Raw genomic sequence first — 17548 nt, 5'->3', positions numbered from 1 at the left:
AGAATTTGTGCAGCATTTGTGCAGCTAATGGAGAAATCAAGCCCAAACTGTAGGGCTGCTTTGCAATTATACGTTCTGCAGATTACTTAATAATTGCACTTGGCATTACTTGCTATCTAAAAGATCATGCTGTACCATGTCATTTGCAGTGGTTTTCCTCTTCTCCTGGCACTTTAAAGGAAGTGCCCATTGAGCTGATGACTAATCCCAGGGCTGTTTTCCAAAGCTGAGGGAAAAGGGTCTGCTGCGATTGTGCTGTAGGATTTTTATTGCAAGATTTTAGGTTTTCTCTGTGTTCGCAGAAACTCTTCCCCTGCCCCATCTCCTCTCTCCCTCCTGACCTGGAATCTGGCAGTGGTGCAGCTTTCCATGACCAGTTCAATAGGGATTGCTAGTCAATGAATCTGGCCGACACCTTGAATTTCTCTTCTGTGGAAAATCTCCATGTCATGATATTCAGGTTCACTTGGAAGTTGAAATAAACCACTTCCTTCAGATTTCATCTGCATGAAAAATTCTGTGAAATTCTCATTTGACTCTTCCCCTTGGGAAACAGAACACAGACCAAGATTTTCTTGAACAAATTTGTCATCGTGCAAGCTGCTGTCTGCTGTTGGTATATTCTTGGTAGTTTCACTGCTGCCGTTGTTTCTCCCTCTGAATAGTAGTATTAGAACAAGGCCTTGTATCTGAGATGGTCTAAGGGAATTACACTAACTTGCACCGGCTGGAAATCTAGATCCAGATGGATAGTATATTTTATTTGGAAGGAAATGCATCTCTTCTTTCTAGGAAAAATTTCCATTTTTCTTACTTTATCCACAGGCAGAAGTACAGCAGCCCTGAATCATCACCCAGTTGCCCTCAGGCTACTGTTCCTAGTTAACAGGTCAGCCAAAAGCAACTGAATTAAAAGCTCCTAAGTGGCTTTTAAAGACCATATTTATTGTTTAGGAAAAAAATTAGACAGTGGTTTTTGTTGGCAATTACATGCCTTTCCGGTGTCATCTTTCATTTTTTATGTTTCCTTTGTTTCCAGTCTCTTGCTCCCTGCATCATCTTACCAGTCATGAGACAGTATAACTCTCCCTCTCCCTCTTCCATTCTCCCTAATTGCTGATCTGTGTCTCTTTCAATTAGGTTCTGCTTCCTTGTCTCAGTCCCTTTCCATCCAATTTCCATGTAACTAGTGACCTCCTTTAACGCTAATTCCATCTAAACCCTAATAAAAAACAATTGGGAGGTTACACAGCCCATTTGGTTTTCTCTAAAGGCATGATTTATGTTTAATTCATGGCAAAATAGCTCATCTCTCACTCCCCATTCATAAAACCTAACCCGGCCAGCACAATTTGCAACTATTCCATTCCTGCATGCGTGTTTTTGGTCCTAACACCTCGGCCTGCACATCGGAGCTAGTCTTGCTGTACTGCTGCTTTCTTACACACAGATGGCTTCACATCCAGATTTCATAACAGGCGCTCTTTTTGTGTGAAGTTGTCAGCATTTTCTTCTATTGTCTCAAAAGCTATAAATGTCAACAAGCGATGGAGGTACATTTATGTAGCAGGTCCTTCTGTAAGTGTGTGCACTGAGCCAGGATCTCTAGCATAGGCTCACCCTTTTCCCAGGTGATGTAGGACCAGGGTAGCCTGGTTAGCGGGGAGAAAAATCCAAACTAAATCGAGGCAATTATGCAAGTGAGAGAGAGAACCTTGTGCAGGGACACAGTCAATTCTCAGCTAGGGCTAATATGTTTAGCTGGATCTTAACTCTTTCTGCTAGGCCATCCCCCCACCTCTGGTCTATGTTACCCAGCACCCTGGATCAGAAGAAATGGCAGCAAACCGTTTGTGTTGCCTCCATATATTTACGCCACGCTGATACTGAATTATTCAGTTCTCTTGGAGCATGGTGCACTGGGGTGTAAAGTACAATAACCAACAGCAAACCCCAACTCGGGTCAGGCGAGGATCCTTAGCTCCATCTCAGTGCTGGTTGTATAAGTGCCAGAATAGGTCTTGCAGAAAAGCTTTACTCTCCAAGCTTACCTAGACCCATAGGAATGGAAATGCAGAACACCAGACATACACAGGCTTTACCTGGCAACCACTCAGGTCCACATCTACGCAGCATGCTGAAAAATTAAATGGCTTTAGAGTTCATGAGAGCAGACCGACCAAATTTGAGTGTCTCTGGTCCTTGACTTTTGCACTGATGGGTCCAAGCTGATGCTGCATGGAACTAACCTGGGTGACTATGAGTCAGCCCATCTGATACCTATCCAACCAGTTTGTAGAGAGGAATTCTCCAGTCTGCGCTATGCCACTACACTGAGGGTGGCATCGACCAAGCTGGTCCACACTGGTGATATTTGGTGGGAAGGGAGATTCGCCTTGGATACCTGATTAGGTGTTAAAATTGCAGCAGTAGCAACATGTGCTTCTTTTTGCTGGATGTCAAAGAGAGAATGAGCACCTTCAGTTGTGGTGGACTGACCACTCGGTGCACCTGTAGCTGCCGGGCATCCCCTTGTTTTGGTGAGAGAACTTCAGCCCCTCCAGGGCACTAGGAAAAAAAAAAACAAAACAACAAAGACTTGTTTCCCTGAGAGGATGTGGTTCTTCCAGATTGTGCTTCATATCACTTCTTGGTTTCGCCCATTAAGTAACTACTGGCACTACCTGTTAGAGGCACAGATGTAAAAAATGAGGGATTGTAATTGAAATCAGACGGCAATCTTGCTTGGCTTTCTCCCTCTCTACATTCCTATAACTACAGCATAGATCCAGGACAACTGAAGCATTTACTGACTGATGTGGGTGATTTTACTATTGGGGATTTTTTGCTTGCTAAGACACTTCCTCAGCAAGTGTTTTTCTTTTACAATAAAAAGGCGGGGGGGGGGGGGGGAAGCAAGGTTGGTTTCACACTTTCCCAAGTGAAACAGACAATTTGTGATGACACTGCAATTAGCTTTTCTTTCAGTATTATCAAGTAAAGTATATATTTGGCTCTCTTTCTATCTAGTTTTCTGATGATCCATCCATCTTATCTGCTTGTGTAGTTCATCTCAAAAGGTGCTGTCTATTAAGTAGATTATATTTTTTGCTTTTATTTTATTTTTAGGTATTCAAAATGCTTAAAACTTAAACAGACTATTCTGTAGGACCTAATCTTGTTAAAATCTGACTTCAGAGGCCCCCAGGGTACATTGTAAGAAGCAAAATGAGGTACCTTTTCATCTCCTCACCTTGTTGATGTCCAGTAAAGGAAAAATGCTTTAGAAAGGAGGGTGTGTTTGATGTTTTATGTAGTGAAAACGACCTTATCAGCCGCTTCCTTCCTTTGTATCTTCAGTCATCTGTCTCACTGACAGGCACAGCTGAGGATAGGAGGTGTTACCAGAGACTTTGACCATTATCTCCCATTACCCGCAAAGGAGCTAGGCTGACGAGTGAAGATAAAAGTCCTCCATCTATATCCAGACCAGACCAGCCAAGTACAGGCAGCTTCAATGCATGCTTGCTCCATGTAATATCCTGCCAGTTTACTTCAGAAATGATAGAAGGGGACTTGATTTAGGCATGAGAAGACATTTCCATTTCCATGCTTGGACAGCTCGTCTGAAACTGCCAGAAGGGATAGATCCAGGTGGATACAGCTGATGCCTTTCCTATGAGAAATACAGGAGCTATTACTTGAGATGATCTATTTCTCACACCCTAGGCAGGGACAGAGATTGAAAGTATGGACAAGAGGTGGATGAATTGTTATCTTGTGATCCTCAGTTCATTCTGTTGACCTGTCAGGAATGAGCAATGTTGAATTACGTAAAAAGCACAAGTACCAACAATGCAAGGAATGATAAGGCAAAAGCAATGCAATTTGACAAGAGAACACTGTATAAATGTTAAAAGCCTTTTAAATTGTTTCTGTACAAGGTTATCCAGTCAGTATATACTGCATTTGTAAGTTATTGTGTATTTAAAAAATTAATGAAAGTTATAATTATAGCAGTATTACCAACAACCTTTTCTAAAATGACTGAATCATGAATCTGTAAGCATTTCAGAATTGATTTCCAGGTTCCTAATATTTTTTCTGCAAATAAATGACATCCAGCCCTGGAAATAGAAGCCTTGCCTTGTTTCTTTAAAGAATGGATTGGGAAGCATTTTCTGGTTTCCTAGCAATGGTTTCAAATAGAGCAGTTGAGAAGATGCTGTCCTATTAGCTAAGATTTTATGTGGAGTTTTAACTGCTTACTCTGAGGGACAGAACAAAATCTATCCTGTCTAAAGCCTGTAAATTACCATTCCATGGCTTAGGTTGGAGAATCTTTGTTAAATTGAGCTTAGTCAGAAAACTGACTCTGTCTAAATGCCATCTGGGCTCTTGTATTTATTGCTTCTCAAGGACTTCCAGATCAGACTGCTTAGATGGAAAAAATCAAAACATACTTTTTGTGTTGGCTTCCCAGAGTTGGACCTTGAAAACCCAGCTCTCTCCTTTTGTCTTCTACCCTTGCAAGAAGCAATTAAGAGCATTCAGTTAGACCACGGTAGACAAAGTTATTGATGCAAAATTCATAGTACTTTATGTCTCCTTTTCCCTTGTATCATCTTGATAGTTTAGCTATGTTTATTAAAAAAAAAATAATCCACCTTCCTAATTTAGTGACCAGACAAAGTAAATGAGAAACAAAGGCACATGGGAATTGGATAACAGATTTAATCTTCAAAGTAATGTGAGGACTCACCAGTTGAGTAAGGAAAATAGACTCCCACCAATCTCTTTTTCCATCTCTTTCCTTGGGACTTGTTTTGTCTAGCCTCAGTGGGTACAGAAATCCAGATGCACTTAATGCTAAGCACTTATCAATACCTGAACACTAGCATTTTAAGACTCTTTGCTGCCTGCCCAGCCCTCTCTGTTGCACCACCCCAAAACAGATATGGTGGGCAGAGGTGATGTGCATGCACCTTAGTCACCATGGAAAGATACCCAGTGATGTAGTTCACAAAACTGATGAAAGCAGGGTTCAGCTGCAATACCTGATTTTGCTCAGTCAGAGTTTATTCCCTGTGATGGTTTGTTTAGCACATTTTTAATTCCACAAAAAAATGAGGGTTTTCACCACTTCCCGAGGAACAACGTTTCAGAGTCCAGTGGAGCCCCACAGATAACGTAGCACTCTTTTCCATTCCTTACACTTGCTTACTTGTATAGAAGTTTCAAATGCACAACTGAGTCATCTTGAAATGTGCCATAACCTTCATCATGTTGGCTGGTCAATCAAAAAGTGCTGTAGTGTAGGTGTCTGGGTTGCATTTATTATTGGTGAGCAGCGCTCACAGGATGCAGCTGCTTGCTAGCTTCTCTGCGTATGAGAAGCTCTTAGCTCTGAAGGCTGCACCACAATGTTTGATGAAGCTTAAGAAGCATTTTATTAGCAAGAGGGGGAAAAGTTACTACTTTAGGAATCAGGTGACCCAGAGCCATCTCTGCAGCACAGAGGAAAACATCCCTCTCTGTTCGCACTCCTCTAATTACATTTAGTGTAGTATTGTTTCCATCTAAATTATAGCAATTATATACAAAGATCTTCTTTGAAATCATTTAATTAAAGAGTAGCTAATGCTCTGTGCTTTCGGAATGCTAATATATTGCCTTCCACTTAGAAAACTTTGTATTTTTCCATTAATTATCATTAGCAGAGAAGAATTTCAATGGCAGAGAGGTTTTTTTAGCTTATTTTAGTGGATTTAAAAAGCAAGTGGTTCTGGTGATTTTTGCAGAGCACAAAAAAGCCTTTTGCTCTCTTGCTGGACAGTTAGCTAAGGGTCAGTTTGAGGATCAACATTTTCCTTGACATGTATTGGCTGCCGAAGGGTTGGATTTCTCCAGCCCTGTTGTCTTCTGGGTTCAGGCAAGTGTTTGTATTTGATTATGTTCTCCCCTCCTCTTGCTATGTTTTCTGTGTAATAAACACCCAGCTCAAATCCGGAACTGGTATAAATCTGCTGGACTAAATGATTTCTGCCGGAGTTGCTACTTTGCAGGAATGACATTTCAGTCATGCGTCACATCCAGGACGAACAAGATTCATGGGAGAGCTGCCCAGCTGTGCAATAGTGCCCTGACCAGACGTATACTCTGTAACAGTGTATGCTGAAAGCAGTCATGGCATAAAAGCTGGTGGGATTTACCCAAGTGCCAGGGAAAGATGGGGAGGGAAGCTGGAGTTAGTACTCCAGTACTAACTTACTTAAGTAAGGTTTCGGAGGCTGCCTTCATCTCCCCTATGTGCTATTTCCCATTCCTCTCTTCTTCCTTCTTCTCCTAACAAGTGCCCTGGCACCCCATGTTGCTGTGGTTTCTGTGGGTTGATCTTGGTCCGGAATGTGCCTTCTGTGTTGAGGAACAGGAATTGCAGTTTCTTCTGTAGCTTGGCGTGGATGCGGTGGTGTTTCCTATCGCTAATACCCCACAATTAGGACTACACTAAGAAATGTTCTGAGAAGCCGGCAACGATCTACCTAGTAAATCCATTCCACCACACAAGTCCTTCACCTCCTACTCATTTCTAACCAGTGTACGCCTTTGTCACAGTTTCTTCTTGTATTGTAGCCCCTCCTCTTCTTGTCATCTTCTTGGAGCTTGCCTCTGCGAAGCAGAACTTGGATGTAGAAAATTGTCCACAGCAAACCCACAACTCCAGGCTCTCAGATCTTCCTACCCCCCCTTTTTCTCCCTGATACCCATGAGCTGAGACAGGTCTAAATGGGAAAACACGACTGATTCCTGGCTGGTCTCTGTTTCAGAAAAAACAGCACAATGCAGGGGAATTTTGGTGCAGGCTACAGTCTACAGGAGAAGTAGTTTGGGCAGTGAGGGGAAAGCAAAGCCTACAACCTTGTGTGATTACAGTGTAAATTAAGATGAACTAGAGTAAAGGATGGCAGCATGCTGGGGACACAGCAGGATCTGGATTGCAGTCAGTGCTTGGAAACCCAATAGAAGTTTTCTCTTTTGTTTTCTTTTTCGCTTTCATAGGGAAATTTTTAAATCATCTGTCTCCCTCCCTCTTTCTTTTTAATCTGGAATAATTAAAACAACAAAAACTTTAATCTCATAAGTGGATTGGGTAAAAAATGTAGGTTAGTGAAAGATTTGGTATAATGAAAAAAAACCATTCTTTCTCTGCCCTCTACACCTCACAGTAAGGGTGACACAATGACATTTCATAAGTGTCAGAAAAGGTTTGGGTTTCATTACATACAAAATTTTTAAAATCTGGAACTTATATTTTAGATGAGGGTTGGACTAGATGATTCCAGAGGTCCCTTCCAACCCTGACCATTCTGTGATTCTGTGATGGCCAAGAAGTCGTCATGTTATAATGACAAATCAATGTGATTGTTGTTTTTTTGTTGTTTATGTGTACCGAGAGGTTCCTCCTGCCAATGAGAAGCTGTAGTTTTGTTCAGGGCTTTTGAAGTCTGGTCACCCATCCTAATCTCCTCCAATTACACACCTCTTTGGAAATCCAGCTGCACCTGATTGAAAAGCTGCTCCTTACTGGGAAAATCACAGCTGGCCAAGGGAATAGGAAGCTGTTCCTTGATCGAAAAATGGGCATCCTGCAGCTCTCATGCTATGTTTCTGGATGGATGGAGTCTTTTATCTGGGTACATGGTGTTATTCATTAACTAAACCATTGTTTTGCTGTGATTTTGCTTTCTTTGGTGAAGGAGTCCGCTGCCAACATGTAGTGTCCCTTAGTATTTGTTGTGATGGTACTTTGGTGTTGTATACCATCAGTACTCATTGTTGCTTTGGTCCTCCCCTTCCAGACACTTAAGCAAGCACATAGCTTTCCCTGCGTGTGAAGGAGGGCTGTATAGTTGGAATGGCATTTAGAGGGAACTGTGTTCAACAATCAGCTCTGCCGCTGATGTTCTGGTCCAAGCTTGTGAAGCCGCCTCTGGTGCTATTCGATTTTATATGATCTCTTTCATCATCCCATTTGTAACAGATCTGTGCCTCAGTTTTGAATTACTGTCTGAGTCCTTCCACTATTTTTTGAGTGCTGACCCTTCAGCTCCAACTGCTTTTGTATACTGCCTTACTCAGTACGAGCCTTGTGTTGCCCTGGAGTTGTGTGGGAACTTGTGTCATTTCCATCCTGAAAATCAACTTATTACTTAGCTACGTGAACCATGGAGTGTGATCAGTGACTGCTGGTGATGAGTGACATACTCAAAATAATTAAGAAAAAACTGTACTGATAACCTTACTTTGGTGATGGTTTATAATTCCACTCCTACTAGCTGCAGTCAGCATTTGCCAGATGGAAGGGATGATGCCATCTTTGCAGGTTGCTTGCCTATAGTCCCTATCCCAAATATGTTATTTGAAGTGTTTCATTTACAATTCATGAAGTAGTAAGTTTGTGCAACACAGAAGTTCAGCAGTAAAGAAACTGGTTCAGCTAAGAAAGGCTTGACTTTGAGACAACCAAACCCATATATTCATCTGAATAGCTCCCTTGACACTAGACGCATTACTTTCTGGTGTGGTGGTTTGTTGTTCGTGAGTGATAGCTAGCTGTCTGTATTAGACTCGGGGCCCATTGTGCTAAGTACAGAGGCATGGAAGACCTTCCAACACAGGCTGTACAAGGGGTCAGGAAAAGGCTAAACAATCCTAGGATGTTATGGGAACAGGAATATGTTATTCACGACTGAATAACATTTTCTGGCATCAAGCTCCAATACTGTGCGTTGGTTTCTGCAGCTGAGATTCATGAGAAATTATTTGCTTAATGGGAGCATATCTCTGGCTGACTCTGGGTCTGTCTTTTTTTCTCTCCCATGCTCAGAGTTTTTGGGCACTTCAGTCTCCGTTCTGAGTGGCAGCTGGTCAAGGTGGACTACAAGTCTATCTTCAGTCGAAGGTGTAACAAAGATGACTACCAAACCTGGCATCTGCACAATCAGGTATTCCCACTGTGGAGGGAAGGAATGATGGGGGTTCCTTTTCCCATACTCTGTCTTGCCAGGTAGGAATGTACGTGTTCTTTTCAGCAGAGCATATGGATATTTTGCATCCATCAAGTCACAGTTCTAACCTGTTTGATGCTTTACTTCCCCTGAAGCATATGCATGAATAAACAAGGGGCCAGTCTTCTCTGGGCAAGTTAGGGGGATTGTTAACTTCTCTTTGTATGAAAATATTCCATTGCACCAGCTGGTTCATTTTGCCCTCAGTGCTCGGGGCAATGTAAAAACTCACCTTGTGATTGAATTGTAGGACATATTGAACTCTCTGTAGCTCTGTCAGTGACTCATGAAAATAATTTTCTTTCACTTTGCCTCTATTTTCCCTACTCAAAAATGAAAATAAAAACATTTATTCATCCTGCAGGTCCTGCAGGTGTCTGTAAAACTCTGGGGAGCCCTTGAATAAAAGACACCAGAGAAGACCAAATTATTTCATTCTATTCAAGGATACATGCTTTGCTTTTCATACACGGTGGCTTATTTTCATGCTGGATATATTTAGGTCCTGAAACCACTAGAACTGAGAGAGCTCACTACCCTCTGAAGATTACGTATGGGTTAGTGGCCACCAGTATGATGTCCCACTCCCTGCAGGGCAACCTAACTAGAGCCAGAACTATTGGCACTGTGATATTCCTGAATGAAATCCATGAATTACAAATGAGCAGTAATTTGGCAATGAGGTATCAGATAACTGAAATCATAGAATTGAATAAATGAAAATAATTTAAATGAAATAAAAGAGAAGACGTGTGTAACCAGGCAGCCATCTTGGGAATCACTGTTAATGGGAAAGAGAAGTATTTCAATTAGGTGGTGTCTTTTTTCTTACTTCTGTGCACACAAATTAGTTCTGCATCAGAGAAAATTCTGTTTATAGCAACTCACCTAAATGTCAAATGTTTCCTTTAGGTTAGCTACTCCCACTAGTGATCTTGGAAACCTTTGTGTTCAAAAAGCCCAGTATAACACACCATCAGAATTATCTGAGGTCTATAACAAAGCCAGGTCTATCAAGGAAAGAGGAGGGGAGCCAGGACTTCTGGGTTCCACACCTAGATTTTGTCCCTGCCCCGGGTTTCAGGCGTTGGCACTTCTGCCTGTAGTAGATTTCATCTGACATATGGAAGAAACCCTGGAGTACATCCACATTGCCTTTTCAGGATAATTCATAGGACTAGATACACCGGGGGGGTGCCTTCTGAAATACGGCATGACCGGGTGCCTGCGATGGCTTGGGCACCCAGGCATTTTGGGCACATGGTCATTAGTATCCCAACTCAATGCTGAACACACTGCACTCATGGGTCCTCCCATGGTGGCTTTTGAGTTTGCAAAGCCACAAAAGGCAGCTAGACTCTTAGCTCCCCACTCTCCCAGCGGTAGTTGCGTGCTTTCATTGCCTTTTGTGTCTGTTGACAAAATGCTCCATTTAGGGTCCAGCTGCCACTACAACTCTCTGTTTTTTTTTCCCCTCCTGTTCCTCGGCTGCTGAAGGGGGAGCCTTGTGTCATGGGAGAGAGGAAGATCTATAAAAAACGCAAGCCTGGAGCCCAGTGTTCCCTAGGTCGGGACTATTCCCAAAGTGTGGTGTCTGAACCATGTGTCTGCAGTCAAGGGGACTTTGAGTGGTGAGTATGTGACTCTGGGGACTTTTGCAGGGACTGTTCTTGTAGCATTGGCAGTGGCCGATCTACTGCCCAGACAGAAAACCTTGCAGAAAAACTGGGTCTCGTGCAGCTTTGTGGCTGTGATCATATCCATATGGCATGGATATGAACCGCATACCTGTTGTGTGAGGGATGTGTCCCCTTCATCTGTGGGAAAGATGAATTCAAAAGCAGAAAATTGCAAGTACTGATTGACTTTTTTTTGTCCATCATTCTAGAAGAGTGACAGCCAGGACTCTTCTCTGGTCCAAAGCATGGCCCTTACAGGAGGAGGAGGGAATTTTTCTGTCCTCACTTCCAAGGTCGTTGAATACCGAGGGAACAAGCTAGCAAAACATACATATTTTTATCATTATTCCTTTGAATTCCTGGGAACCATTTGTTGCTTTTTAGCAATGTTTTACTGAGAAATTTCTGAAAGGGCTTCTGTGACATGACTGTACAGCCCACCCTTGTCAGATGTAGCTACTTGTTTTGCATAAATATTGGTGTTTCTAACTTAATGGGGCCATAATTTCCAAACTGCTTTAAGGTCACTTTGAAAGCAGCTGAAAAATAAAACAGGGAAAAAATGAACCACTGCTTGGTATTGCTGAACAATCGGGGACAGGAGATGGGAGAATGCATAACAGTCAGGATCTCTGCACAAGGAACTCTTAACAGGAAACCTGTGATAGGCAATATTCCAAAGATTTAAGTCTGTCAGTAGCTGTGATGATTGAACTTAGATGATCAAAATGTCATTTAGATGGAGTTCAAAATACTCTGAAAGCAGGTCAGCTGAGAAAACATTTTCATTTTTATAGTAGGTTACCGTGATCAGTGTCTGATTTGGTACTGGTGTGATTTCTGAAAATTTCGCTTACCTTTGAATCCTTCCTGAAGAGTTGCAAGACATGAGTTCTGCACACTTATTTGGACTTTGTCCAGCTGAGACTCACAATTCTTATTAGAACATGGACGCACTGAAATGTGGCAAAAATGAATAAAAAATAGACCAAAATGTTTTCTTCAATATCTCAGTAGTTTGGCTCTAAGAGACATTTGGGGATACAGAGCAGAGATTTTCATCTTATCTGGATGGATGTTTAATTTGTTCCTAATGCCCAAATTACGTCCGAGACTCCTTAGCTTGACTCAGGAGATCTTTTCCCTTTGTTCTCATCATGAGGACTTGCAGGATGAACAAACTATCTTGCCCTGCAGTATCTGCCCTTGGCATTGGTGTATGCCTCTAAGCTGAACCAAGCACCAATCTCCAGAGATGCTTATGAATTTGCTTTTTTTTCTTTTTCTTTTCTTTTTGATGGCTTTGTACCTCACCAGCTTTCTATTTTCACAGTGAAGCTTGTCTTTTCTGAGCTGTGAGTGGAAAACCGTGGTAGCTAAATTGGCCTTAAGTGCTGTTCTGCCTTGAAAAAGGGTCTGCATCAGAATGCACCTTTTCAGTCAATTGACGTGTTCCTTGCATGTGTTCAATACCGTTTTTGCTTAACTTTCTCACTAACATGACAGAATATTGCTGTTAACCTTGTCAGTCCTTCAGAGGAAATGCAGTTAGAGGACAGAAAGCTGGCTTTTGTTTCAGACTTTGCGCTGTCAACAGAATTGTTAACTGGCTTCCAATTGCAAAATTACTATAGCTGGTGATGGAGAATCAGAAGGAGAAGCTTCAGTTTCAGGGTGAGTTTTGAAGCCAGTCTGCAGGGCTGACTGGAAGAAGGTGTGGGGCAATCAGTTTGAAGAAAACGCTAGCAGTGCTGGAAGTGGGGCGCCAAGCTTGATTATCTTAAAAGCGGAAGGGTGAACTCATGTGCTCTGACTTGTTACTTCTAAAGGATGAGACCATTATTTAGTCAGTGGCAAGATACAAGTTATTCTAGAATATTATTCATCTGTCTTCTTTTGGATGTCAAGACGAGAAGGGGAGGTGCTGAGAAGTGCCTTTTCTCTCTGCTGACTGGAAGAAGGCTCTAGGCAGGGAGCTCATGGAGAGACGTCCCCACTGTAGGTATCCACAGTTGGAAGGACAGCTCCTTCCTACTCTTTCACTTGATGCTTTTGAAAAGTCAAGATGTCCACTCAGCCTTTTCTGGCTGGGTTTGCAATTGCCAATTTTTCTTGGAAGCACTGACTGGTCTGTCTGTTGTGTGTGAACTGAGCAGGTCCTGCAGAGAGTCAGGGAAAGGAGGAGGGTCAGCAGCTGGGGTTATGTGAGTACACTGACCAGCAGGTCCCAACAGACAGGCCCTCTGCTTCCCCAGTAAGTAGGTTTGGAGGCTGGTTGGGGTCACGGAGCATCCCACGCTACTAGGAGTGATGCCGCCTGCCTTTGAGACCTGTGCGGACAGGACTTGTGCTGCAGGAGCCCTACAGCACAAGCTGTGAGGGCTGCACTCCCTCCTGTTTGGTCACAGCGCCCTTGCCCCTGTCTGCCTCATCTTGCGGTGCTATCTGTTTCCTGCTGTTACATATAAGGCTGATCTGAATTTCAGGGGCATAAATCACAACCCAGGGCCCCAGTCCAACAAATCCTCATGAGTCAAGGTCGGAGGTGGCTCCTTCCAACCCTTGCAGTCATTACCAAAAGCAAACCCTGGCCTTTTTCTGACAGAGAGAATGGCAGAAGGATCTCAGAAGTGTTATTAAAATGCTCGCTGATCTTTCTTTTCCCTCCTCCTGCTTCTTTATTTACTCTGTCAAGATAGCTTTCCCGAGAAAGACAGCACAGCAGCTGGACTTGATTATTTCCTTAACTTATGCAAACCCTGGGGCTTATGAGAAGGAAGGTGGGCAGCATGCGAGGTTTTAATATACATTTACCAGAAGTTAATGAACAAGCACAGAACCTTGAGGGCATACCTCAATGTTGTCTTTAATTTTATTAAATATTTATGCAGCTCTATTCTTCTTTGGGGCAAAGTACGGCTCCTCCTGAATATTTTTAATTACCAAGTCACTGCCAGGCATTTTTGACTGTGCAGGTCGGACCCACTGAGAATGATTAAATTGAATGTTGAGAGAAAGAGCATTAGGGAATCTCCAAACCTTTTAAAGTAGCTTGCAGAATTTTTGCCCTCCAAAAAAGGAACAGTAGCAGCCTGGGTCACTGGAGACATAGCACAATTTTGTCTTACCAAAGAGACTTTCTGTTGGCAAGTCAGACTCTGAATAAGGGGAGTATAAGACTCAGTGTGTCCTAAAGGGCACAGAGAGCTTTCAAGGCAGTAGCTTCTGTAGTGTCTGTGTTTCCACAGAGATTTAGTTTGTTGGCATTTGTTAACCTGCTTCTGGCAAAACTACAGAATCTCTTTTTATTTGCCCCTTAAATCCAGCCTGCCAATAAAGGCTATGCATAGAAACCTCATCCAGAGCCTGTTAAAACTTATGGAAAGCTTTGGATTAATCCTATTGCTTCATTGTTGTATTGGCATGCAAAGGCAGCTGTAAAAAGAAGTCTTGGATGTGGTTGTGTGCGCTTCCACTCTTCGGTGGTCCAAGGAAGCATCAATACCCTGGATTACCTTTCCCATGTGACACAATGTCATGTAATCCTTAGACTACCAAGTTGGCTGTGTTGTTTTGGTTTAGTGTTGGAAAAATATCGGCTATGGTTTTCTTTCAGTCCAGTCATAGCTCAGTCACAGAGCAGGGAGGCCATCAACATATGTAAATATACATACCTTGGCTAATTGTTCAGGAAGTGCTCCTAGTGTTTTATATTTTTGAGTGTTTCGTTGGGAAAAAGTGGCATTAGATCTTGGAATTAGTCTGGTTTGTTCTGCAAGCACATAATGCAAAAAGCAAGCCAACCAAAAGAACCCAACAAGTGAAATTATTAGAGATTAATAGGAAAATAAATTAACAATACAATTTTCTTTCTGAATCTCTGCCCATGTTTTGTTACCAAATGAAACACAAGTCCCCCAGTGCTCTGCGAGGTTGGTAGTTCTGGTGCTGTCAGATATCACATACCTTCTGTGAACTGTGTTCCTGCCTCTCAAACCAAGCAAGCACTTTGTCTCTGCGTGAGCCCAATCCATGATGTTGTGCCATCCAGCAGAGAGCCACCAACACACACATGCTTTGGGGAACAAAAATGTCACCTAAAACTCTGAGTTAAATCTATGGAATGGGCACAGCAATGCACTCATGACTTGTCTCCGTAGTGACTACGGGTATGAGAGGCACAGCAACAACCAGTGCGTCCCAGCCTTCTGGTTCAGCCCGTCCTCCCTGTCCAAGGATTGCAGCATTGGTCAGAGCTACATGAACAGCACTGGGTAAGTGAACCTTGTGATCTCTCTGGTTTTGGTGACCTTGCAGTAGACAAGAGAACCTGAATGGTTCTTTTTTCTCTGCATCCCGCCTGGCTCTTTTCCAGTCTTATTCGTGAGGTAATGTTTGCAGCAGCATCTGTATGGAACATTGCCTCATTCCTCAGAGGCAGGGAGAAGCACATTAACATAAGTGACATGTAGATATTGTATTGCTATCAAGTGATGTATGATGCCTGGAGCCTAGACTTGGAGCTCCCCTTTGCTGCAAAATTAAAATGCGAATCGAGAAGGTCTATCTGAGAGACAGCTGAACATTTAAAAGGACAGGTTCAAGGTATTTCACATCATTTTTCACTGAACCTCTTCTTATCTTACAGCTCCTATTTATAACAGCTTCTGGAGAGGCTCAAATGAGCAATTTTTAGCCTCTGCCATTTTCGCTTTGTATATACAATGCCTTGAGATTTCAGACAAGCTGCATGTGCTGGTTTCTCTTGGTTCTACCCAGAACAGATGGCAAGTGTTGGTTTATTATGGTAGTATTACTCTGCAAATGCTATTCTGTTATGCAGGGGATACTCTGAAACCCTGGTTGCACTGCCTGGTGCAAAATTCTGATGTTCCTTCTCAGGCGGCGCAGGCCCTGAGGACTTTGCAGGGCTGCTTCTGAGTCATGGGTCCTGCGTGCTCGATTGTTATGACAGGGTTGTTCGTGGCTGCTTGATACGGGTGGCTGAACAAAGCGAGGCTGCTGGGAGTCTGGAGTCACTTAACTTCAGAGACCCCCTTTCAGCTGAAAGGTTGCTATAAATACGGGATGCCGTTACAGGAGCCCTGGCCAGTATGACCGCTTGTAGCCCTCTTGACAGAGAGCAATAAGAAAATAGTTGGGGTCTGTGTCTTCTTAACCAGTCCTGTATTTTTACTGTGAAATTCCTAGAAAGGGTTAATCCCCCTCAACAACACCGGGAATAGCCGAGTGTCTTGCCAGTTAGCTAAGGTCTTCCAGGAAGAGCCAAGAGGAAAAACCCGTTCCTTGAATCATTTTAAAACGGGATTGGATAAAGCTCTTGGCACATCATTCCAAGCACCTTCTAGCAGAGCAGAGACAGACAAAATGTAATAAAAAGCATAATTAAAAAGCTGTGATGCAGGGTGCAGTCCTGCAGGCATGAGGAGTTGGGGGAGTTCTCTGCCTTTTAGCAGTGTGGAATAATTCACCTCCACAATGTGTGTCTGTTCTCATTGATGCTGCTGAGAATCTCTGGAGAAGGTTAGATTGTGGTATGTTTGGCTTTCTGCAATTTAATAAAGTGTTAGATTTCTTTGAGTCTTCCTTTCAGCTGGGGAATCATGCAATCAGTTAGTCTTTGAAAAAACACATGCATTAGGATGGAGAAACAAAACAAAAACAAAACAAGGAAACTTTTCTGCCCACCACCTGAGCCCAATCTCCTTTTGTTACTGTTCCCCAGGTACCGAAGGATTGTGTCTAACAACTGCACAGATGGCTTGAGAGAGAAGTACATGGCCAAGATGGAGAAATGTCCTGGAAAAGCACCTCGAGGACTGCACATTCTCACTACTGATGGAAAGTTGGTCACAGAGCATGGCCACAATGCCACCTTCATCATCCTTATGGAAGAGGTTTGTTAGTGGGCTCAGCAAACCTTTCACTCTGTGGCAGGACTGACACTCTTTTCCTTCATCTGTCAGGCTGCTGAGAGGAAAATAGTGATCAGGTGGGGTCATGAAATGGTGAACACTCCTGAGATTTAGAATTCGTGAAAGAAGGCTGTCCATGAAACATGCAAACCAATCATATTGGGTCAAGCCAAATGAGTATTTGGCTGGTTATCTTGTCTAGCAGTGATGAAGCCAATGCTGAAGAAAGGTAGATCTGGTCGAAAGTATATTTCCCCACTAGCTTTTTTCTGCCTCCAGTGAACTGCAGTTTATGGAGTCTGTGAGGCAGAAATGGTGTCTCTATGCTTAATAATTCTGTTTCTGGGATGAAAAGCTTTAGCTGAAGCTTTGCTGGGAGAGGTTAAGAACAGTGGGGACCATTTTCAGACTCATGGGGAGCAGTAAGGGACATTATTGTTTTGCAGTAGGAACCAAGCCTCCTCAAACCACCTCTGAGCTCCCCAGCCCATATCTGTTTTATTTATAATGTGGTACGATTCCCTGCGTAGCCAACAGTAGCGTGATACCAGGCTGTGCTGGTGCCTGAAGCTTCAAAATATTGAGGCACTTCTGGTGATCTCTTTGAGTCAGGTACCCCTCTGTTTGGCAAACCCGTACGGTGCAGCATGTGTCACCAAGGCTTGTGGCTCAGTGGAGGGTTGGATAGCTAAGGAGGGCACTTGGTCCGTATTCAGGCTGACAGGAGGGGTTTTCAAATGATCTTATGCTTCTTCCGGTCTGTGATTTGATTTGCTGTTTAGAGGTATACGTGACTGCACCACAAAAAGCCCTGCTGTGTTTGCAGCTGCAGTATTCCCCTGCTGGCTTTTGACTGCCCGTGGAA

The 17548-nt window shown here is 43.0% G+C and overlaps 1 protein-coding gene across 1 annotated transcript in view; it reads left to right on the top strand.

Annotated features, from left to right (window-relative positions):
* The window catches only part of SORCS3 (sortilin related VPS10 domain containing receptor 3), a gene marked incomplete at both ends in the record, with an annotated part of 315923 nt that overhangs the window by 271206 nt on the left and 27169 nt on the right, over positions 1 to 17548 (top strand). The window contains 4 exons of the mRNA XM_082486568.1: positions 8888 to 9005; positions 10566 to 10699; positions 14908 to 15021; positions 16494 to 16665. Of these exons, the coding sequence (XP_082342694.1) occupies positions 8888 to 9005; positions 10566 to 10699; positions 14908 to 15021; positions 16494 to 16665 (538 nt within the window). The remainder of the gene's footprint in view (positions 1 to 8887; positions 9006 to 10565; positions 10700 to 14907; positions 15022 to 16493; positions 16666 to 17548) is intronic.

This window comes from Vanellus vanellus (assembly GCF_965231255.1).
Source record: "Vanellus vanellus genome assembly, chromosome: 7".
NCBI lineage: Eukaryota > Metazoa > Chordata > Aves > Charadriiformes > Charadriidae > Vanellus > Vanellus vanellus.
The sequence above is the reverse complement of the archived record's forward strand: the minus strand, read 5'-3'. Positions and strand labels throughout refer to the sequence as shown.